At 42.0% G+C, this 15554-nt stretch overlaps 1 protein-coding gene across 1 annotated transcript; it reads left to right on the top strand.

The window, feature by feature from the left end:
- Positions 1-3116: 3116 nt before the first annotated feature.
- On the top strand, positions 3117-3677 carry FERD3L (Fer3 like bHLH transcription factor). The gene has a single exon (XM_005155130.3). It carries the CDS (start codon positions 3117-3119, stop codon positions 3675-3677), a length of 561 nt encoding a protein of 186 aa, XP_005155187.3.
- The last annotated feature ends 11877 nt before the right edge of the window (positions 3678-15554 follow it).

Below are 15554 nucleotides of genomic sequence, written 5' to 3'. Positions count from 1 at the left end.
TAAACCCAAATATTACATGGGCATCAGGAATCATATCATAGATACTTCTACAGGAAAAAAAAAAAGATGAAAAAAGATGTAGAGTGGCTTGAAGATGCAGCCATCAGTGCCCAGCATCGGTAAGTACCTTTTGAGCAAATTTTTTTAGGAGAAATAAGTTAAATGAAAAGGTAGGATAAGTGGTGGGTGAAGAAAGATAATCATAGAGCAAAGTGTATTCTTCATTAAAACAAATCTAGAACACACGTTGGAACGCCTAATCCGATCTAAGAAGATTTCAGAGTATAAAGCAGCCTCTCATAAGAGTTTGTCCTGCTTCCCCTACATCGTTGCTTTTATGCCCTGAAAAGCTGTCCCCTGCAGCACTGGATATTCATTACACACTTTCTCTGCTCCATGCTTTCCCCAGTGACAAAAATCACCAAGTACAAAAAAAATGTTCAAAATCATACCTCAAATCACAGTTCATTTGTGATTCTTATACTTAATTAAAAATAGTTAATATAAAAGAAAATTACGTATTTTAGCAAAAATAAAGGAAAATAAAATAGGGAAACAAAGCAGCAATTAAAAACAAACAAAGTTTGACAGGAGGATTCACCTTGGCTACAAGTCTTTATTTTCTGCTAGGACCTCCCAGTCTTGGCTTGGTTCTGACTTTAGTGCTTCCTTCGAGAATTCAGTGACAGGAGTAGCCTGCATTAATCTTTGATGTTATATTACTTTTGTGATGCAATACTACTCAGTAACCTTCCCCCTTTACGTTCTTGTGACATGAAACGTTTATGGTTCCGGTTGTCTTTGTAGTTTGTGTTCTGCAAAAGTTTGAAACTAGAGATGTGAGCACGAGTTTCTTTCCGAAGAGACTGTGATGAAGGACTGGTCTATTCTGTTCAGAACTCCGGTTTCCCACACCGTGTGAAGATTGACACAGAGCTGATGAATTCCTATTTCTACACCAATTTCTCTCATTATCTGAAGTATTTGTATTTCCCCGATAATTTTGCCCTCTGTGGTAACACATCTTTGCTGGCATTTGTCCTTAATTCATAACTCCATGTCTTTAAAAGAAATACTTGCCACCTTACCTAAAAGAAACATCAAATAACTCAAATTCCTTTGCGGATCGATCGTAAATATTTCTCTGATCTTTTCTCCACCAGGCTTTTATATAACATTTAACATTCAGAGCTCTTCAGCTCATTGTTACTTTGGGATGATCTCAACTCAACACTTCTCTTAACAGTCAACTCTTCTCTCACAGATGACTTACAGCACCTCTATAATTGTTATTAGTTCATTGAACAGGTATTTTAATGAACAATATTTGCCCCAGATAAGCAACTCTCTGCTCGCTAAAGAACCTCTTAGTTCTGGCAAGGATAAAAGCAGCCTCACGGCTATTTGCTCTGTATTAAGCCTCAGGGTGGCTATTAAGTCATTAAAGCAGATACGGGTCCTCCGCCTAGGCGATGCGCTGGTGATGGTGCGGCAGGACGTGGAGAGGCCGGGTCTCGACCAGGAGTAGGGCAGAGGAATGGGGGGTGTCCCGGGGCCGTGGGACCGGCTGCGTCCCGCTTCGGAGCTCTTCGGTGTAGCTCCGCTCTCGCTCACCGTCCTCGCCGCGCAGCGCAGCGCCCTCTCCGCCCCTGGCAGCCTGCGGAAGGGCGGGAAGGGGTGGGTCTGGGGCTGAAAGTGTCTTTCCCAGGAAAAGGGAATGCGCGGCTCGCTCACAGTGTAAAGGACGGCAGATCCCGGTCCGCGGTAAGAAATGTTTGCGGTCCTTATGTAGGCAAACAGGAAGCAGTTTCGCGAAGCAGGATTCTTCTGCCGTCCCCACCCGCCTCCTTTGATCTGATGGGCTTTGAAATCCACTTATAAATTAGGCACTAATTAGCTGCAAAGCGAGAGTGACAACAACGCATGACAAAGGCGAAGGTACGGCTTTAGGGGCGCAGCTCAAGAGCAACGGCCATTGCTCCTAAACCACATGCGCACGCAAACCGATGCTAGAGAAAAATGATCCTATAAAGCCCGGGTGTGTCTAATGCTGCCAGGGATGGCCAGGGGCAGGTTGTACATTTAGGGACAGTCCGGGATGTGGGAGGGTGAAGACACAGTCCCTAACCTTTTCCAGCCTCCCAGGACAAAAGCAACACGATCCCCAGCGTCCGTCCCCAAGGAAACCTTGATCAAAGGAAGGTATTCGGCGGTGTCGGGTGTACGGGTGTGTTTATACACGTTTCACGGTATTTTGTGCTATGTATCCAGCGCTGTCAGTGCTGCACGCCAGGTTGATTCCCCTGTACACCGCCTGTGACCGGGACAACTCTGCCAAAGGTATAAGAGCAACCGATGCCCTGAATAGTACCAGCTTATCCTCGTCTCATGGGCAGGAGGAAAGAGTTTCAAAGCAAGTGATTTGAAATTGCCTGATGCCTAAGCCAAAATGAGCTTTACGAGGCAGCCTTAGACTGGAAAGATGTTTGAACTGTAGTTGAAGGGGATTTAGAGGGAACGGAGAGACGACTCCAACAGTTACTACTGGGAATGCAATATCGGCTCCCCCACAATGCTTACTTAGGCTAATGGAGGTCCTGTCATTCAGTTCTCATTGCGCCGGGATACAGAGTAAACATTCCCCAGTGACCCTCTGCGTGCAGGTCTCCTCTTCAGGACATCATTAAAAGCGTACATGCACTTGCCTGACATCAATTGTCAGCCTGGCTCTCGGGGTTCAGAGATCCCGACAAAAAGCAGGAAAACAAGCCCAGTGGAGACCCAGCTCTGCCGCTGCGGGCTTTAAAGAGGCTGAAAATCAGTTGTTTGAGGGTGTGTAAGAAGAGACAAAAGTGCTCAGCAGGTAAGAGCGGAGGGTTTTGCCAAGAAGGAGCTGTCCTTGATCGCTGTGACAGGATTGACTCGCTGGGGACTCCTCTGTTGGGAGCATACACGCGTCCCCGAGGGGGCTGCCTGTCTCCTCTCATCAACATCACGGCGAGAAATTTTACAGCCGCTCTTTGTAGTCCTGCTAATCCTGTTACCGGGGGTGTTATAAATATTAGCGCTACTGGGGCTGAGGATGGGGGACCAGATTAAGCCTTCTCTGAAGTAAGATGTCAGCCAGCCTCTTCCCAGCCCACCAGCTCCCGGGGCTGCTAGATGAGCTGCACGGCAGAGCCCCGCAAGTGCCCTGCCCGGAGGGGCTGCTGAGCAGATCCGTGGTGGACTTCGTGGCCGACCTCTCCCTGGGGTCTCCCCAGGCTGCCCCCCGGGCTGGGCCGGGACTGAGGCTCTGCGAGGTCACCTCTGGGCCTCCCTTCGGAGACAGAGCTCTGTCGCTCCGGGAGGAGATGGCCCGCGGGCTGCCCCTGGTTGCCTTCAGAGATGGAAATCCGGAAGACGAAGAAGAGGAGGAGGAAGAGGAGAGGATGCACAGCACTTCCCTCCTAGACAGACCCAGGAGAAAGAGAGTTATCACCTACGCCCAGCGCCAAGCGGCCAACATACGAGAGAGGAAGAGGATGTTCAACCTCAACGAGGCTTTTGATCAGCTGAGGAAGAAGGTGCCCACCTTCGCCTACGAGAAGAGGCTCTCCCGGATAGAGACACTGCGCTTGGCCATAGTGTACATCTCGTTCATGACTGAGCTCCTAGACGGCTGCAGCAGGCAGTAGGCGAGCTAGGGAGCGCCGGGGCCAGGAGCCTCCCTCCTCGGGGCTGAAAGCTCGGCTCTTCCCGTGCCCCTCACACCGCAGCAGGGACCATGCGGGTGCGGGATGCACAATGAGGAGAGCCTGGGGAAATGTGCGTTGGGGTGGAGGGAGGAGGGCAAGAGATTTCGTGTGTGTAGATTTGCTAATATATATATACTTTTTGTCAAAGGAATGGGGGGAAATGAAGATCTGAGGCCTTTTGGTCTGTGTTGCTTCGCCTGTTTGCTTTAAAACTTGCAATCTGCTGCTTTCGAGAAAGGCTTTGCAGGGCAGCAGAGCAGTGCCAGTTTGAAGGATGGGTTCTCAGCATATTCAGTTGCTTGCCCAGCTGCCTGGCAGGACTAAGAAAACCTCAGCTTCTGCATTTTAACCTAGTGCTTTCTGCTTCTTCGGAAAATAAACAGCATCTCCCTTTTCTTTCAAATCCCGCCTGCCAAGTCCATGCCGCGTGTCACAGGGCCAGTGAAGCGGAACATCTGGGCACAACCGTTTGCTGTCACGATTTCTTTCCCGGGAGCAGCTCTGTCCTCTCGTGTGGGCTGCCAGGGCCGTCGCTAGCACCGAGCAGGAGCTGGCGAAGGAGGGCCCCGCGCGGTGCGGAGCGGCCAGAAGTAGGTAAGGGGCGGCGGCTGTCGGGGCCGCACCGCAGCCTCCCCCGCACCGGCAGGGCCGCCCTGGGAAACCGTCGGCTCCCTCCTCAGAGAGAAAGCTCGTGGGGTTTGATTTTGGGGAGGTCAAGCGGAGACCTCTTCTCTCTCACTGGACCACCCCTCATGCCCATGTTTCACTGCTGCACGAGAGAAAATAAATACATACATCCTGAAAAGCCGGAGCAGGAGGGAAGGGGAGAGCTCGGCCCTGGGGACAGAGACACGGTCTAATAATGTCCCGCAGCCGCCTTTGACACAGATGAGAGCCAGGGAGAGATGAAGCGGAGGGGTGGTAGTGCCCCCACCCCGGCCTGGGAAAGGAGTAGGAAGCCCGGGGTCTCCGCTAGAAGCCTCTGCGACTCTTTCTGCTGTGTGTCTGCCCTCCAGCTCCGTCCCCCGGCTCTTCCTGCCTCTGGAACCTTCCCCTGCAGCTGCCCAGGAGGGAGCTGGATTGATCCCCGTTTTCGCAGCAATCAGGCTGTTCAGGGCCCAGTCCAGTTTAACTCCTGCGTTACACTTAGGAGAAATGTCCCAACCAGGGCAGTCATTCTGGGTGACCGCAGGACAGCATTTGTCTCCACGATATCAAATATTAGTGAATATCAAAATTTACCTGGATTCGGGCTAGAAGGGCGAAGATCTAAATCCCATTCTAGTATGTCTTTGATTTCTTCTCTCATGTTTTGTCAGCTTCTGTGTTGACTCTTCTTCTTTTTCTCATTCCATGCACTTTGTATTATCATGGGTGATCTAATATCCTGTATTAATACTCTAATATTTTTTCTCTTTTCACTTGTTCCCTTGGTTTCTTTTTCCATTTGGTTTTGTTTGCCTTCCTGACTCCACACATTGCATCTGATTTCCAGTTGTCAGAAAGCTTTTTTTTCCAAGAGGCAGTTGAACAGTTAACACAGCTGGATCCTCTCTAGAAACTGGGGTGTTTCACCTCTTCAGATGGTTTTGTGTTGGGTGTTGTTTGTTTTGTTTTGTGTTGGGTTTTTTTGTTTAGGTTTTTCTTGTGTTTTTTTTCTTTTCTAAAAATAAAATGAGAAAAGGAACTAAGAGTGAACAATGTTCCAAAATCAACAGCTGTTCACATGACTCAGATGCATTTTACTGTTACCACTGTCTCAAGCAAAATGATGAAGGCACATTCTTTAAAGAAAATTAAATATGCAATTCAATATTCACTTCTTAATACTATTTCTCCATGATCTCTATACAACTCCACAGCATGATTATGTATCTTTCCATATTTTTTCTTACTCATGTGACTGGATAAAATCAGAACTATATAGCACAGTCTCTTAAGTTAAGAGATTAATAATGTAAACATGTCTGTTACAGTTAATTCAAAAACTATTGGCTTTCTCCTCTCAGTTTAATAACAAAACATTGACATTTGCTCAAGATCCAAGGTTTTTCCATACTTGTGTTAAAGACTAGAGAAAAGCAGAAAGAAAATATTACATTTTATCTTTAAATACTAATAAAAATCTGGATCCTGAATGATGAATCCTGATTTTTAATGGACCACTGGAATTTTTCAGCAGCAATACAGAACAGTAGTAACATTCTTGTATGAGCCACTAGTTCTCGAAATAACATTAGAAATTAAAAATGCCATTGTGATACAAGCTGATGAACACATTATGCCAACAGAACAGATGGAGTACCAAGATACATTTTGTATCATGCCAAAGACTTAGAGGGAACCTCTTGGCCACACATTGATTTATAGGAATTGAGAATCTGATGAAGGGGGCTTTAATTTTTTATGTTTCATGCTTTTCCTGAGTCATGAAAAGATTTACCAGAACAGTAGTCTAGATGCATTTTTTTTCCTAAACACCTGTGTTAAAACCAAAACATGCCATGATGTACTTGAAGAGCTCAGTGAAACAGTGAGATACCCACCATATTAACCCATCACTTGGCCCATGTGTCCATGTTGAAGTCCTAGAAGCTCAGTCTGCTAAGAATACAATGATATTATGCAAACACTTCAGACAAGCTTCTTTCTGGAATGAGATCCCATCTCCCTGACATTACAATACTGTAGGGTCCCTTCTTCCCTCACCCTCCTCTCAACCCAAGGTAGCTGCATCCTATTCAGTGGAATCACAGCACAGTATGTGCTGGGTAAGTCAGTGAAATCCTGGCCGTGGTGAAGTGTGAGTAATCAAAGTGCTGCTAACTTCAGTAAGGCTAGGATTTCACCCACTGTAACAAAAGGCCTTTCCCTTGCTTAGAAACCCTGCTGTCACCAAGGTCCTCCATCTCCCCAAAGCGCCATACTGTTATCACCGCATTAACAACAAAAACTGGCAGCGTCAATTACTTCTGGGAAAAGATAATAAGGGGTTTTTTAAAGCCTTAGAGCTGACTGATCAGAGCCCGGTTTTAGATCCTGGTCTGAGGAGGGTTTGTTTATATTCTCTTTGCCCACTGAAGGCTGTCTTTTGGTAGAAAGTGAGTTCCCTTGATGCTATCACGTTACAATTAGTATTCAGACATGTAAACCAAAAAATAACTCTAAATGAAATCGTATTTGAGAGACATTTCCAAGCTTTCTAAGAGAAGTATAAATAATCAAATGATTTTGCAATCTATAGTCAGGCTGATCGTGTTTTACAGCTGCTCAACCTGAAAGCAGGTTTAAGCAAATTAGTGCTGGAAACAGAGCTAAATATTATGATAGCACTGGAAACCCCTGCATTCACATTCTGACCAGCTACTATGGCCCCGTGATTGGTGTTTATTATCACATTTGTCAGTGTTTCCATTATAAACACTCTAGTTTGGAGAGTTTATAATTCAGCTATAAAAATTCCCTCCAGGATGAAATTGAAAAGTTAGGTTTTAGTCCAACAACACTTTATTCTTCTTTTTCTTTTAAAAGCTTTAAAATAAATCAGGTTTTGAAGTCTTGGGGGTACTATGCAAAAGTGATAGAAAAGAGGCTTTGATTTATTTTTCAGACCTGTGGTGCTTCTCAAAGAGATTTTCTATGTAGTCCTTTGGTCCTTTCATTGAAATTGGATCATTTTTTTCTTTCTTTTTTTTAATTAAAAGTGGCCAAAATACTGAGACTTAAAATGTGACTGCTCTGTGTGCTGAGTCGCCTTTTCATAAGAATTTGTTATTTTTACTAGGCTTAAATACTACCAGTCTGCAACAATGACAGCCAAGCTTTCCTGCTACATATACAACAGAACAGTTATAAGTACGGATAGGCATGCTGGTTATAGTCTTTTTATAGTACAGTAAAAGTTTTTCTCCTTTCTAGGAAGTTGTTAAATACAATCAGTTCAGAGTATTTCCTCTTGAACTTCCCTCCAAAAAACATGTTTTTGCAGACTGAATGAACATTCGTCACAGCAGTATACCGAGATTAAAAGAATTGACCAAATAAAAATATTCAGCTGCAATTGCCTTTAAAAATTAGCTTTCTAAGAACTACAGCTCAGATAAGATTTTAAAATTTACCTGTATTTCATCCAGATTTTACTTTTTCCCATCTCTATCCTAGTTTCAAGTGTATCCTTTGGTCTGGTTGGTACTAGATTTTAACCCCCTGAAACTTTTCACAGCCAACACTCTGCTGATTACCAGCCACAGTCCAGTTTAAGGGTCCTCATGCACTTATTCCTTCAAAAAAGTCAAAGGTGGGGAGCATTCCTGTAATATTTACTTTTTTATGTCAATTTTCACATTGTTTTATATACCCCTAAGGACTGTAATGTATTGAAATTGTTGTGTGTTATCTCAACATGCTCCTAAGGTTTTAGTGCTGTAGCTATGGCTCAGACCACCTCCTCCTACACTGAGGGATGCTGAATGGTTCCCATACAGTTACTGCAGTGCAGAACAGGCATCACTACTGTCACATGCTAGCCTGAGATGCTAGGCCTGCTTATGCCATATGTTGTACCTCTACCATAATTTTAAGAAGAGAGATAAAGAGCCTTCTGTTGATTTAACTGTCTCTCTTTAGCTCTGAAAGCAGAAGATAATAATTCTCCATTCTACCTCCAGTTCTGTCTTGTCTTGCTTCAAGCCTTACAGGGGTCCAAGGGAAGATAGAATATTTTATAATTTTTTACACAGCAAAGAGGAAATCTGTGAATGAAACATCTTCACCATAAATAAATGAAATGAAAAATGAAGGAAAAAATGCAGATATTGATACTTTTTTTGTTCTTTTTTTCCCCTAACATTGTTTAATTACTATGCAGTCTTTAACTTTGATAAATTCTGACCATTGAAACTCACACTTATCAGAGGGAAGAGTGGTGACTATAGCACAAAGGGTATGGGAATAAATATACCACAGCAAACATTGTCACTGCTTTAATATTTCAGGTCACTCTGGAATAGATGACATCTAATCTGGATGAAAAGTATCTTAACAAAGACTTTTAAAACAAGCAGTGATTTAGGATCATTCATTTTTTCTGTGATCGAGATATCATATGAAGATCTTGATTCTTTGGAGTTCTTTGTTTCACAAATGGCTTTAAAAAGATATAATCTGAACTCATAGTCATTATTTTGGTTTTTGATGGTGAAATGAAGGTGTGCAGCTCCACTAGCTCTTTTCAGCTATAAGTAGTGATTACAGTGCACTTAGTGCTCATATCCAGTACTGCTGGAAAACTATAACACTTTTTACAGTGTCCTGGGATTCCTACTCAGTTTCTTAGGTCCTAATTTGAACCCCAGGTTTCTACAGAAACCTGGGTGCAAAGGAGGCACTGAGCCTTGCTTCCAGAGCTCTGCAGAAGGAAAGGGCCCATGCTGTTTCCACTGGGTACTGCTGAGTAAAATGCCAGTTGCAAAATGTACCCACCCTAATAAATATGATGAGAGATTAGAAATACAAGGAAAAGTTTCTATACACGGACAATACCCAGAAACTTCTGCAGTTTTGAGAGAAGACTCAACAAAGCCTTGACACCCTGCTCCAACCTTAGAGCTGGTGGCTCATTGAATTCACTTTTTACCTCTCAACTGCTCTGCTCTCTCTGCTGGCAAACAGAGGACTCTTGCAACACAAAGAATGTTTCCATTAAAATACATTTTTTTGAAAAATGAATGCAAAACCCAGTAGAGCTAGATCCAGCCACAGCACATCAGATTTTATGTTGCAACAGTGTGCTACATTTTCCATTAAAGCTGGCGCCAGTGATCACATTTTGCCATTCAGTCCACTCTGTGTGGTTGTATATTTTCTTAATGAGGATCTGAAATCAGTCCCCTTCACTTAACTGACAGTCTGCCAGAATTATGCCATCTTACCAAATGCAGAGATCATATGATCCATCTGTTGTCTGCAGCCATGCAGAGGAAACATTTTCCAAAGAGAAATGTGGGTTGGCCCTGAAAGTATGTAATTATCCAAATGCTGAAATGTTTCAGATGTTTCAAGGTGCTCTTGGACCTGATGTTGGCCATCTAAGCTCCTATGAAGTCTTTTAGAATAATGTACATAACTAAGCTATTGAGTTGGCAGGAAATTTTTGGAGTACGGGAATAATTTCAAAATTATTCTTAAATAACTTTAAGCTGAATCAGAGAGTTAGTACTCAGCAATATCAGCTGGGACATTTGGGAGTGCTTACACTTTTAAGTAGTTCATATTTTTGTTGTTAATATTATTACATCTAAAACAAAAAGTCAAGAGCATTAAGTGAATATGCAGAAAGATGATTTAATCTAATTTTAATCACATTTTAATTATAAGACAGAACACTGTAGTAACTGCAGCATCCTTGATTGTCATAACTCTGCAAACTATCAGATGCAAGAGAAGTTGTCGGAGAATAAATAATGGTCATGGAAGAAGAAAGAAAGTAAAAAAAAAAAAAAGAGTAAAGGTGATTGAGAGACTGTGAGATGAATGGCTATCTCAGATCTTTCCCTGCCTTACTTGAAGACGTGTGGAATTCATTTGATATTACATCTGAGCCAGTTTTCATTTTCTTTGCAGACATCTTGAATGTTGCCAAACATGATTAAACTGATAGTTTAGGTCTTCATCAGGTGCCACCTTCTTGACATACAGAACCCAAATTTTAATCATAAGCAAACAGAGCTTTCACTAAAGTACTGATAACTGTACTTGAACTACTTAATCAAGCCTTGCTAAGATGGAGTTCAAGTCCTGTTGCTGAAAACACCTTTACCAGCCACAAGGCATTAAATTTAGAGACATGCACATATCCATCACTTTATTCTGTCAACCATACATGGGTTGACAACATCATAAGTCGATTCTCACAGTGATATGTTCCACACATCCAGGAACTGAATGGTTACAGTATTTTCTCTCTGATCACAACTGTCATACCTATAGATGGAACCACGTTATACTGAGGCAACTGTGATGTTTGTAGCATGGGGTTTTGCCTTTGGGGAGAAATGAGTTCTACAAAAGCTGTGATGTGAACATATGGTACTTGTCATATCTAAAATATAGAAGCATATTTCCTGAAAAAAAACCCAGAGATTCCTCATATTCTCTTTCAGAGCAGTAAAAGCATGAATCTTTTGTGTCCCGTAGGCCAAAACCTTTGAAGGATCCAGTGCATAAGCCAAGTCTTTGACTGCAGAGGATTTTGGAGTTTAAGGTCAGTGTTTTTGGCATCAAAGCCAAAAGGCATACTAGGTAGCTGAAAATGGCACAGAAAGTGAAAAGTTCTAATAACACCTTCAACTCTGCTTCTCCTGCCAAAACACAGTTGTCATAAAGCTATGGGTCATTAGCATTCTTTATTGGGAGGGTTTCTGAATCACTTCCATATTACAGAATCACCCAATATCACCCCAAAGATACAGTGTGACCTCAGAGACAAAAAAAAGGAAAGCTTCATGCCCGAAGTCTTTTCTTTTGCTGAAAACATCTAATGACATATTTTCAAATGACATGGCGTCTACATGGAGATTGGTAGTGTATGCTTTGCAGTGTCATGGTAGAAATCCTGATGGCACAATGTAGGATCAGTGAAAATCTAGAGAACACACAAGCTACATTTGCTGTCATTTCTTTCTGCTCTATGGATAATGCTACTACTACCCGTATGGCACTGCTCTCCTGCATCTGTATTGCCAAACGGTGATGCTATCTGCTATTTGTGGTGCCACAGCTGTTACTGGGGAGCAGCTCACACGTTCCCTTCCATTTTGGTGCCCATGTAGTAGCACCTATTCCAGCATGGATTTCAGACACCATTTTCAAATGTTCTTGAGCAGAGTTTAATGGTAACTTTTTGACATGTAATATTTTGCTAACCTCTATGACATGAGGAGCAGTGGAAATTCGTTTTTTCTTTTTTTTTTTTTTCCTCAGTGAACAGTTTGGGAGGGGTATGTGTGAAGAAATTCAATGTCTCCCATAACCACAACGAATGAAAGAGAATCTTCTGTCTCTTTACAGCAGTATAGCTAGCTTCTGATCTTAGGTTTGTGAGAATATGAAGGGATGTTTCTTGTACTGATAGTGCTGTCTATATGCCTCTGTGTTGGCTCCTTATCCTTGATGTAAGTAATTATGAAGTACCTCCTATTATACATCTGATTTAGCATTAAGAACATAATTTCCCAACAGTGTGTCTAATCTTTAAACGTGGTTATTTTTCTTCTTTTTTTTGGAATGAAATTTACTACCCACAGTAAATTCTGTACAGAAACGGTAAGACTTAGACGGTTAACCCGCCAGCTACACTAACAAATCAGATAGTTTGACATCTAGACCAGACTATTAGTTCCTGCAATGAACTGACAGCATGAACCACAGACGGAAGGATTTGGTGTTGCAAAATTTTACCTGCCAAATTGGAGGCTATGTTGTTCTCTTGGAAGTGACAGCCTGTTCTGGGATGCATCCTTAGGAAGGAAAATGTGGCAGCTGTTTCACTTCGTACAGCAACATGACACAATGTTATAGAAGAGAAAATACAGAAAATTGTCTTAGTTGATTGAAATCAAGCCAAATGACAGTGGGCCATACCACAGCCACTCAATTACATACATTGAATGTAGATAAAGTTGTAGTTACCCGTAATGGAATCTGGCCAGAAGACAACATCATGAGTCTTTCCAAGACACTGAAGGATTTTGAATGACCAAAAGTTTAACATTTTGGCAGATAATAGCTGGGTTGAAGGCCACTTGGGGATAACCCAAATAGATCATAAATGTCACTGTAGATAGGATATGGCTGTAAGCCATTGCAATATAATTGATCAAGCTTCTATCTCTTTGAAAGGAATGATGACTAGTTTGCTGTCAAATTATCCTCATTCAGCAAAAATTCCTGCAGACATAAGTCATTCAAATTACCCAAATCTTTGATACAATGACTAGAAGGAAACAGTGCAGTAAATTCTGTGAGACTGTAATTTGTTTTTACATTGCATTCTTTTTTCTTGTTATTGAAAGGTATGCTCTAAAATACTATTATTGTTATAGAGAAAAGAATTACCAAATGCAGATGTAAACTTCACTGTTTTGTAATAAAGCCGTTGCTATATTCCACTGCATGTCATCTGCCTGTAAGATTAATTACATCTGCTGTCACCAAGAGCTGCATTAACCCTTTTGCAAAGTGTGTAACACCAAATAACATCAGATCAGACATTAGAAAAATTCATAGACTGCTCAAATATGAATTGAGACATAAACATGAACATATTCTAGAGTCAGCTGAGTATTTTGGAATGAATTCTCTGCTCTGACTTTCAAAATGTGGGCCATATCTTACTGTGTAGGGCCCGGCCCATACATACACCACTGAGCTCAAATCATCTTTGCACTTACTAGGTCAAGAACAACATTTCTATTGTGCAGTAAAATGTGGATATTTTGAAGACTGAAAACAAATTACAACCTTCATGCAAAGGATTATTTTTTAATAATGGAAAATTCCACAAATTCAGCTAAACATTAGGGAACAATGAATGACCCTGTACTCTAAAGGCAGCCTCTTGAATATTTCTTTTTATTCAACAATACTCTTAGTCTGGACCGGTTTTCATTTTTATTTTATTTGAAGTTTAATTGACCCATTTTAGGGCTTGATCCAAGGTCTACTGAAACACTTCCCTTGACATCAAAGGATTTTGGACCGAGTCCTTAATGAATGCAAGCACAAATGTTCTAAAATGGGAAACTAATATTTCTCTGCTTCTGACATACACTATTTTTAGCACTGCAAGGTCAGATAGTAGATTTTGGAGAGAGTACACTTGATACAGATACTTTTCAAGGCAGGAGCAGAAGCAGTAAAGTATTTTATAATACAGATGCTTCTCTGGACATCAGAGTATACAGAGAGATGCTTGCATACATGCACACATACATGAACAGTGAATGTGTGTGAATTTACTTTAACATATTAATAAACTACCAGCTCTTTTGGAAAATTGCCTTTGGAGTTTTGCATTGAATATCAATGCCCTAGATCAGCTTCATCATGTGACCTAATACATGCCCTTCTGTTAGAAATTAAAACAAGGGTGTGGACCTAGGGCCAGATCAGTCTCTAGTCAGCTAATCATCATCCTGCATTCTAGAGGGAGGCAAATGAGATTGGGGTTGTAAAATGAGGGGTAATGGTGCACAGTAGATCTTTAGGTGTCACAGCTGATAGCCCATAGCACAAAATAATTATAAATTCCCCACTTAGAAACAAATACATAAACTTTGATTCCACTCTGACTGCCTTTTCTGAAAGGAAATGCGACCTGGCAAGAATGGGAACCCTCTCCCACAAAACCCTGGAAACCCCTGCTCCCTCAGAAGATCTAACTCTAAGGAGGTGTCCTTAGAAGTAAGGTAACTGTGGAAAGAGTGAGATGGGTGCCCATTTCTGTGAACCTGTCACCTCCAGTCTTCCCTTTGCATGGCTACAGTCAGCCCCTGCGTGGTCTTGGAATGGGAAGAGGAAGAGATGAATGGGTTCCAACTTGCAGACTTGGCATTAAATCAGGCTACCAACCAAAAAAAAAAAAAAAAAACATGTTAATTAGCCTAGGACAGCACATGTATATGATAGGATGATCTTCCAGGCCCTTTCTTCACACCAGGATTTACTGTTTGCCTCAGAGGTAAAGAGAACCTACTACCCTGTCTAATTAACTTTTATGGGGTTCTTGTGGGTCAGGGTTGTTTCTTACATGACCCTTTTTTCCATTTTCATCTGTAACATCCCAAAAGCAACTGTAAATCTAAAGGAGACCACACTGAGTAGGAAGGATAGGGGGTTCTTCCCTAGGATGCAGACATGGCTAACATGGGAAAAGCCCACTTTATACTGAATATCTGGCTCTAGGACTCTGACTAATTCCATGAGCTGCAGGGACAGTTTGAGTCTACCCTTAAGAAGAAGGTTTTGTGGAATGCTTTATCCATCATCTGTGCTGGAGATGTGCCCTCCCCCACCTTGGAAGAAAAAGCAGAATTTGTGGCTAAAAAGGCCTGAAGTTTTATGGAGTTTCCATGGGCCGTGTGTACTGAAAGACTGAATATATAGATATCAGTAATGTGTGGGAGCAGGAAGAATACAGAAAAGATGCATTTAAATAGTTCAAGAAAGACAGAAGAGATAGAAAAGTAAAAAAAAAAAAATAAAAAATCAAAGGAGCTGAAATAGCAAACATGCTCCATTATTAAAATAAATAATTATTATTCCCTGGAGTGAAGATAAGCTTGTTTTGCTAAGCAGTCTTTTCAGATTTGGCCATGAAACCACATAAACAAGACCCTGAGCCACAACGAGGGGAAAAGCTCCACCACAGCATTAGGTATGTTGATCTCTTTTGATGGGAAGATCTGATCTTCTCTAGAATAGAGAGAATAGCTGGGTAGGGTATTCCAAAGCATGGAAGCCTGAGTGGTACTTATGCTCTGCTTAAGTACTCACTTTCTGCTTAAAAAGAGTATGATTCACTTATGCCCTGCTTAAAAAGCCTCATCCTCAGCCACAAATTATATCTGGAGCTTAATAAACCTATATAAATAAAATATATTAAAACACATGTTGCAAATAATTTCAGATCTTAATTTCTTGGGACACCTGTCTCCTATGTCGGATCGCTGGTTTGGTAACAGGACGTTGGTTTTCCTGTCCTTGCACTGAAGCGAGGATTGGGAAGAAGGGAGAATGCGGGACAAGGCAAAGGCTAGA

The sequence above is a fragment of the Melopsittacus undulatus genome, chromosome 1 (genome assembly GCF_012275295.1).
Source record: "Melopsittacus undulatus isolate bMelUnd1 chromosome 1, bMelUnd1.mat.Z, whole genome shotgun sequence".
In the NCBI taxonomy this organism is placed as follows: domain Eukaryota; kingdom Metazoa; phylum Chordata; class Aves; order Psittaciformes; family Psittaculidae; genus Melopsittacus; species Melopsittacus undulatus.
The sequence above is the reverse complement of the archived record's forward strand: the minus strand, read 5'-3'. Positions and strand labels throughout refer to the sequence as shown.